Below are 8,349 nucleotides of genomic sequence, written 5' to 3'. Positions count from 1 at the left end.
AATTAACTACTAAACTGCTGCTAGTAACATAAATATAACGATGATAACTAACTAAACCACTTGACCAACTAACATAAAGATTCACATTGACCCTCAAGTTAAATGGTGGTACTGATGTGCAACTTTGAATACTTCAACTACTAGATATGAACACTATCATCATATCCATATCAAACCTCATATCCATATCAAACCGCACACATCAAAAACTGCTACCAAAAACCGATATAACAAGTGCAAAATTGCAAGATCAAAAAGTGCCATGATTTAATGTTAGACTAGGGCCACCCTCATCATAAAATCCATGAAATGGCAGTTGGGTTAGATGTCTATATACTTGATAAAGTCAACTGTTTCTATACGTTTGTCAATAGTTTGCCTTTGGCTCAACAGACGGTTCACCAGAGTTGAGTTGGTAATGAAGTGATGCAAACAATGACGGGTTTGACCTTAGATGAGGGGCTGCAAACAGCACTCCTGACCCGGGTAAACCGCGCCCAGGTACCAGTGCAGATGCAGGGATTTCAACAACTTTAACCGCACTAATTTCTGTAATAAAAAATAAAAAAGAACAAATACATAACCAAATGATATTCTTGAAAGAAATAAACTTATCCTGAGATCTTATATAGGTAGTTAGATACCTTTCAGATTAAACTTGCACTCGAATGCTATAAATGGTGACAGTCTTTCTTTCAATATGCTAATATCATCATCCTTCATTTCCGTCTTTTCATTTTTGCAATCAACCAGTGAAAGAATATTTCGGTAGCTCTGCAAAATATCATCCTGAAACGGTTCACTGAAATCAGCAAATGTAAAAAACAAAGGCAGTAGTGGCGGTAAAAACGGGCTGGCCCACATACATTTGTTTAGAATTTGTGCACCACACTAACCACAGATGACTATTATTGGCCCGTTTGTGATAAACTTAAAAGAGAGGTGAGAAAACATACTACTGGTTCACCAGAAACTATTAACAGTTTCATATCAGCCATAAGCATCTGAAATTTCTTTAAATGCGTTGAAATCACGGGGCATTGGCACTCGTCTATCACTAACAGTTCCCACTTAATATGATCAAGTGTTTCCATATCCTGCAAAACAACAATATTAATATAATTCATACATAAAATTGTGTTACTTTCATATAATATACAGAATTGTGTACCTCAACAATGGCGTCCGGAGATGATAAAAGGACTTGAAATCCTGAACCTATAATGGCGGCCCGGGTATCTTTGTTCCCTTTGTACGTTACAACATTGACCGGCTTTGACCACTTTGCAAATTCCATTTGCCACAACAAAAGAGCACTGGAAGAAGCTGCTAATATTAGAATAGGCTTCTTCGTGTTATCCACCAATGACGATACAAATGACACTACCTTAACTATACGTTCCTGCAACATCAAACTAATTAATCTTATATTTGTTAAAACTTAAAAGAAAGATTATCGTTCAATGCATAAATAAACGAAAATCTCACCTGCCCGTCAAAGATAACAGCGTTTTGACATTTGTTCCGATGATCACGAAGCTTGTTAGCATAAGGAAGGATATTATTAAGTGTTTCGGTTGAGACCTCATCAGCTAACTCACTACTGCCTATCGCATAAGTGCTATCAGACACCGAACACACACCAGATTCGATCTTGTCGTTTGTACCAGACTGTTGAATAGTTTCTTGTCCAGAACATAAACTGTTATCGAAACAGATTTATAGCTAATAAGTCATGAACAATATGTATGCAAAAACATGTAATGTAACCAAATGACCTCGGTGAAGGATATTCCTGAGCAAATGCTTTTAGTTTATTTGTGGCAAGCCTCGAGGAACGATAACATGCTTGTCTCAATGAGCGTGGATCAACGCTGTCTTCAAATTGTGTACTCCAATTCGAATATTTCCTTTTCCGCTTTTTAGTGGACATTCGTTATAACTTATAACGACTGTGCGTGTGTAATAATTAATGTGTAAGTGTTGAGTATATGTAATCAAATGAATATCATATACACAAGAAGTAGTATAATGAAAGTATGAAACATGAGTAAGCTGAATTATGTGAAGCATGAGCAGCAGAAACCTCAATATGATTTTGTTACAAAGCCAATTTTGTTATACTAGCTGATCATCTGATGCAGTTTTCAAATATTATCTGAAGTTGGCCTCTACTACTAGGGGTGCAAACTGGTCAAGCCGCTCGTTACTACTCCATATCGGCACGCTAAAAGCTCAGATCAAGCCCAGCTTAAATGAGCTCGAGCCTGAAAATAAGATAAATTATTATTTTATAAATGAGTTTTTTTTGTTATAAATGACTTGTTGAGCTCAAGCGAGACAAGCCTAAATGAGCCTATTACTAATATAACTTTTATTTAATATATTATATGTATTGTTATATATTTATTATTATATTTAAACTAAAGAAAAAATTAAATAAATTATATATATTTTATGTTATATATAAAATACATAATTAAAACATATATAAAAAGTAAGTATAAATATAAGTCAAATTATTAATAAATAATAAACCAGTCGAACCCGGAACCGAGTCCAACGTGGGCTTGGAGAAAATACTTACCAGCCGAGCTTGATTTTTGAAAATGAAGCTCAAAACGAGCTGAGCTTGAGCTTTTAAAACTACTCGTGAGCCAAACAAAATGGATTTAATAAGAGGAAAATGAGAAGGGGTTGGAATTAATACCAAAATCTCCTCCTTGTGATATCCAAATTAGGGTTCGATTCAGACCTCAAAATGGCGGGAAACTATGTAAACTGTTACAACGATTACTAACTACTCTGGTTCAAATTGATCCAAATGATGCTTCTTCTGGGTTTGCTGTAGTGTTTTCCCATACTTTTTTATTAAGTAAATAATAATAATAATAATAATAATAATAATTAATTTTCGATATTTTGCAAGGTTTCAAAAAACAATTAGTGGTTGACCCTCACCTCGGTTTATTTGTGCTCGTTTTAACTTACGAAAGCTCAAGCTCAACTTGTTTCATACTCTTTTTATAAAGTTTAAAGACAAATTTATATTGCAAGCAAATTTACAACACAAGAGCAAGTGCTCACTAATATATAAATAAATAATTTACATACATTTTAAATTACTTTTATATATTTGATAAAAATATTAGACGAGCTTAAGCTCGGCTCGAGCTTATGTAATACCTAAACCTTAAGTGAGCCAAAGCTTTACTCAAGTTTGACTATACAGTGTTAAATTAATACAAAGAAATCCAAAAGAGGCAAAGCATGAAAATACACAAGGCTCTTTAAGACTCGGTTCGAGCTCGGTAACCAAACGAGCTTTATTGTTCGAAAAACCCGGATCATCTACGCCCCTATTAATTTTCTTTCAATTTTTCTATTTGGTTATCTTAGGTTAGGACTCCAGTTCACGTCCATGTTAACTTTCCTTTCTGTCAATTGCCATAAACATTGATTATATTAATAACTAGTTTCTTCTACCCCGCGTTGTGCCGGGCAGCTAGCAAAACTCCAAAGTTAAAACACGGGCGTTGGTAAAACCCGAGCGTTACGACGATTAGTCAACACGAATTTGATCAATATCGGCTGCATTCGTTACGATATAGACATCATTGGTAAAATTTTAGCGTTAAAACCCAAAATATTAATTCGTCAGATTAACATATAAGAAAACAAAATATTTAAGACGATGTTTATTTAGTTGGCAAACCCGGGCGGTGGTAAAACACAAACGTTGTGGTCCCGAGCAATGAGGCGGTAACTTGAGACGAATTCGGTCGGTATTAACTACGCACATTACGGTACCGGAACTAAAAAACTTAAAAATATAAAAATTGAGGTGAACCAACTATCAATTTTATTATTTATTTAGTTGGTGGGGGGGGGGGGGGGTTGTCGAACTTGAGCTTTGATAAAACCCCAGTGTTGTCCGTCATGGGCTTTAAATAAGATAGCGAGTTTGCGTGAACTCGGTCGGTTTTTTCAAGTTTGTTATGGTACCTAAACTGAAAAAAAAATGACGTTTGATCAGTTTCCATTACGTTTATTATGGTAACTGAGCTAAAAAAAATTATCAAACAAGTGCGGCACCAAATTTCTTGTTTATATTATAGCAATAATAATGCCAGCCTAGATGATTATTTATCAGTTCAACTAAGGATAAATCATGAATTTAAGATCATTTTAAAATGATACAAAAGCTTTGATACCTTTAAGCATATACTTTATAAACTAAACAAACGTTTATAAAACATGTCAAATTTATAAACTATTGAGTTTATCAAAATAACTTTGGAAAGTATCTTCCTTGAAAAGATGGTCCGAACACCAGTTAACATGATAACAGATTTCTCAATCAGTCTAAACAAACTCCGAATACAACTCCACATGTACAGACCATAGCGGATCCAGATATCGCAAAAATTACATGGGTCCCCATGTAATAGCTCTTTAACTGCTAAGCCACTTCACACAACTAACTCGCCCGATAACCGTTGACTTAGTTGATTGTCAATCTATAAAACACCTAATGTTTGTAAAATTGTAAGCAAGCATATTTGCAACATGGACACTGGGTGTGCCTAACAAAATTTCAATCCTTTTACACACTTGCTACCTCATAAAATCTCTCGAATTCTGTTAGTGAGCAGTTCGGTCAGATCTCTATACACTCGATAAAGTCAAATGATTTTATACAGGGCAGTGTTTGTCAACTGTTCAATTAGCTGGCAGAGCGGGCAATGGCTCAAGAGACGGTTCACTAGTGTCGGGCTGGTTATGGAGTAACGGGTTTGACCTTGGATGAGGGGCTTCAAACAGTACTCCTGACCCGGCTAAACTGCGCCCAGGTACCAGTGCAGATGCAGGGAGTTCAAGAATTTTAACCGCGCCATTTTCTGTAATAAAACATATATATACAACCACATGATATGCTTGAAAGAAATACAGTTATCTTATATAGATAGATACCTTTCAGATTGAACTTGCACTCAAATGCTATATATGGCGACAGCCTTTCTTTCAATATGTTAATATCATCCTTCATTTCCATGTCAGCATCATCAGTATGTATGTTTTCATTTTTGCAATCAATCAGTGAAAGGATATATCGGTAGCTCTGTTCGATATCCTGAAATGGTGTTGACTGAAATTAGAAAATGTAAGAAACAGAGGCTACAGTAGGAGCGCACCCGCAGGTCAAAACGGGCTGGGCCACGTACATTTATTTAAAAGCAGTGCACCACATATAACTTGAGTTGACTACCAGTCCGATTGACCAATTTGACTAAATTTTTTTTATTTTTTATAATTTACTCTTTTGTGATAAAATGAATCAAGTTCAGGCTTAAGTGGTCATTTTATTACCGGTCAAACAGGTTGAGGGGGTTGGATAACGAGCAAAAACAAGTTTGGGATATATAGTCATTTTTATTGCTGGTTGAAACGGGCTGGGCCGGGTCGAACCACATACATTTGTTGAGATTTAATGCACTAAAGACACAACATAGACTAAAGCTGACTTTCATACCATATAACCAATTTGACCTTTTTATCTACTTTCTTATTGCTGATCTGCATACATTTGTTGAGATTCAATGCACTAAATACTAAAACACAGACTCAGGTTGACTTTCAGCCCGTTTAACCAATTTGACTTAATTCCCTTTTTTATATATTTTTTTTATTATCGACCCACGTACAGTTGTTTAGAATTAGTACACTACAGATAGACTTTGCTTTCAGCCCGTTTGACCAGTTAGACCCGTTTCCCTTCTTATCTATTTTTTTCATTATTAACCCGCTCGAAAGGAAAGAGAGGTGAGAAAACTGACCTCTAATTCGCCAGTAACTGTTAACAGTTTCATGTCAGCCATAATCATCTGAAATTTCATTAAATGCGTTAAAATCGTGGGGCATTGGCACTCGTCTATCAGTAACAGTTCCCACTTAATACGATCAAGCATTTCCAAGTCCTGCAAAACAACAATATTAATATAATTCATACATAAATTTGTGTTAGTTACATACAATATAAATAACTGTGTACCTCAACAATGGCATCTGGAGAAGATAAAAGGACTTGAAATTCAGAACCTCTAATGGCAGCCCGGGTATCTTTAGTCCCTTTGTATATTACAACATTGACCGACTTTGACCACTTTGCAAACTCCATTTGCCACAACAAAAGAGTACTGGAAGAAGCTGCTATAATAAGTACAGGCTTCTTCGTGTTATCCAACAATGATGATACAAAAGATACCACTTTAACTACCCGCTCCTGCAACATCCATTTAATAAATTGAAAAAAGAAGATTATCGTTTATCGAATAAATAAATGAAAAATCTCACCTGCCCGTCAAAGACAACAGCATTTTGACCTCTGGTCCGATGATCATGAAGCTTGTTAACATAAGTAATAATATGATTATATACTTCGGTTGAGGCCTCATCAGCTAACTCACTGTTGCCCGTCACATATGTAAATATATAAAAAGAGGCATCCGCTATACAGAAACCGTCCCTTATAACCAGACACGAGGTCCCATACATACAATTCGTATAGGACTACGCGAGCCATATAGCCCTACACTAGTTGTATATTTAACTATTTATTACTTTTATGCTTTATAATTGAAAAAAATTAATACCTTTAATAAGATTTCGTAATAAATTCTAAAGCTATGTCCTCCAGAGTATAACAAACTCGGACGTCGGACAACACACAAAACTAGGCATCCATACGATTCCTATAGGCCTCAGACTTTATACGAGACAACAGGACATATACACCTCGGATAGGGCTATTCGCCTTGTATAAGCGTAGGTAGGTAACAGAGTAGGCCTGACACCTCTGTACCTATACACCTAGTATACGCCTATACGAGTTGTATTGGCCCTGCTAGACTGGTGTCAGAATACAAGGGCCTCCGTAATGCTACTAACTAATGATTGCAATGGCTTCAACAGTTCAACTCACTATGGGTAAAATTGGAAGAAAAAAAAAAACAAACCCTTACCGCCTACGTGGCAGTGACGTGCCATGGAAAAATGACGTTTATAGCCCCACCATTACGGAAGCCCTAACTAACAAACTAGTAAATAAAATGACATTATAATACACACCGGATTCGGTCTTGTCTGTTATACCAGAGTGTTCAACCGTCTCTTCAGAACATAACCTACAAATTTGTAATTAACAAACAGTTATATAATTTATAAATTATGAACAATATATATGTGAGTAACTAAAATAAATGACCTCTGTGAAGAACAATATTGTTGAGCAAGTTTGTGTGAGAGTTGATTTGCTGCAAGCATCTGGGCACGGCGGCGTGCTTGTCGACCAGTGTTGTTATCATCTATATCTAATTGTGTATTTGGATTCCAATGTTTTGAGTTGTTCATTACTTCGTTTGTTTCTTATGTTATAAACCCTAGACTATAGATTAGAGTAGACTACATATCCAATCATCCATAATAAAATAACAGTCACGGAACGACACGTGGCTTATGGTCCATGTTGGCACATGCACGTGAGGTTACCACATATGGAATGTTAGACCACCTGACCGTGTTTTACGTCACGTGGTGTTCACTATAGTTTTATAAAAATTAGGTGTAATGGAAAACACTACCGTCAAACGAGCGTTCATGTCTAAACAGTCTCGTTCAATATGGTATCTTTTCGGGGGTTGTGAGTGAAGGAGAATGAAGATATTTCATATACTTTTTTTTTGCGAGCGCAGCTACACTTGGAACCGCATCTTCGTCTGAGTTTTTATGGTGTTAAGAAGAGAATTTTATAAAATAAGTAGGAAATGAAATACATAAGGGAAAACACGGAATTAATAAATAATAAAGTAGCTGTTGACAACGGCTAGGTTGATCGGTCTCCCCCATCTTCAATCTAATGTGTTAGCCAAAAACGTTTGGGTGGGGGGGGGGGGACAACATTTTGGGTCTAAACGTGACAGCCAAAATGCTCATTACGGGTGGTCTTACTGTCATATAGATGATGGGTTTTTTTCATGATGACCGTAATGATATGAAACACTTATTAATATTGTTATTTTAATATTAAACAAAAAATTACATTAGGATAAAAGTTTTCATCCTACAAATTACAAATACAAGTTCTTCAATGTGGCCCAATTGGCATATTCGGTATTCTTGTGGATAGGTAGGAGGACGGGGCTAGTACTCTAAATTTTGATTGAGAAGATGGATTGGATAGGTTATTTGGGTTATTCGGGTGATTTAGGTTGTTTACATGGTCAGAGAACAGGTTATTGATTTGGTTGGGATCCATGAATTAGAACCAAAGATTAGCAAAATATGAAATAA

At 35.9% G+C, this 8,349-nt stretch overlaps 2 protein-coding genes across 4 annotated transcripts; both read right to left on the bottom strand.

Annotated features, from left to right (window-relative positions):
• Window positions 1-272: 272 nt before the first annotated feature.
• LOC143561486 (ISWI chromatin-remodeling complex ATPase ISW2-like) lies at window positions 273-7,335 on the bottom strand. 3 transcript variants are annotated; one of them, XM_077049559.1, is made up of 7 exons: window positions 7,265-7,335; window positions 7,129-7,184; window positions 1,489-1,607; window positions 1,172-1,402; window positions 957-1,097; window positions 645-789; window positions 273-549 (listed from the first exon to the last, which is right to left on the bottom strand). In XM_077049559.1, exons 1-7 carry the CDS (start codon window positions 7,321-7,323, stop codon window positions 368-370), a joined length of 933 nt encoding a protein of 310 aa, XP_076905674.1. In that variant the 5' UTR covers window positions 7,324-7,335; the 3' UTR covers window positions 273-367. The 3 variants fall into 3 exon arrangements, with proteins under 3 accessions (XP_076905674.1, XP_076905672.1, XP_076905673.1); XM_077049557.1 differs by lacking the exons at window positions 7,129-7,184; window positions 7,265-7,335 and adding an exon at window positions 1,779-2,199 and having other exon boundaries at window positions 1,489-1,702; XM_077049558.1 differs by lacking the exons at window positions 7,129-7,184; window positions 7,265-7,335 and adding an exon at window positions 1,779-2,199 and having other exon boundaries at window positions 645-774; window positions 1,489-1,702.
• On the bottom strand, window positions 4,567-6,555 carry LOC143561493 (chromodomain helicase hrp1-like). The gene is made up of 5 exons (XM_077049568.1): window positions 6,355-6,555; window positions 6,053-6,283; window positions 5,838-5,978; window positions 4,975-5,134; window positions 4,567-4,901 (listed from the first exon to the last, which is right to left on the bottom strand). Exons 1-5 carry the CDS (start codon window positions 6,553-6,555, stop codon window positions 4,723-4,725), a joined length of 912 nt encoding a protein of 303 aa, XP_076905683.1. The 3' UTR covers window positions 4,567-4,722.
• Window positions 7,336-8,349: the final 1,014 nt, after the last annotated feature.

This window comes from Bidens hawaiensis, unplaced genomic scaffold (assembly GCF_021521415.1).
Source record: "Bidens hawaiensis isolate Kalapana, Puna unplaced genomic scaffold, B.hawaiensis_p1.1 tig00020692_1, whole genome shotgun sequence".
Taxonomy (NCBI): domain Eukaryota; kingdom Viridiplantae; phylum Streptophyta; class Magnoliopsida; order Asterales; family Asteraceae; genus Bidens; species Bidens hawaiensis.
The sequence above is the reverse complement of the archived record's forward strand: the minus strand, read 5'-3'. Positions and strand labels throughout refer to the sequence as shown.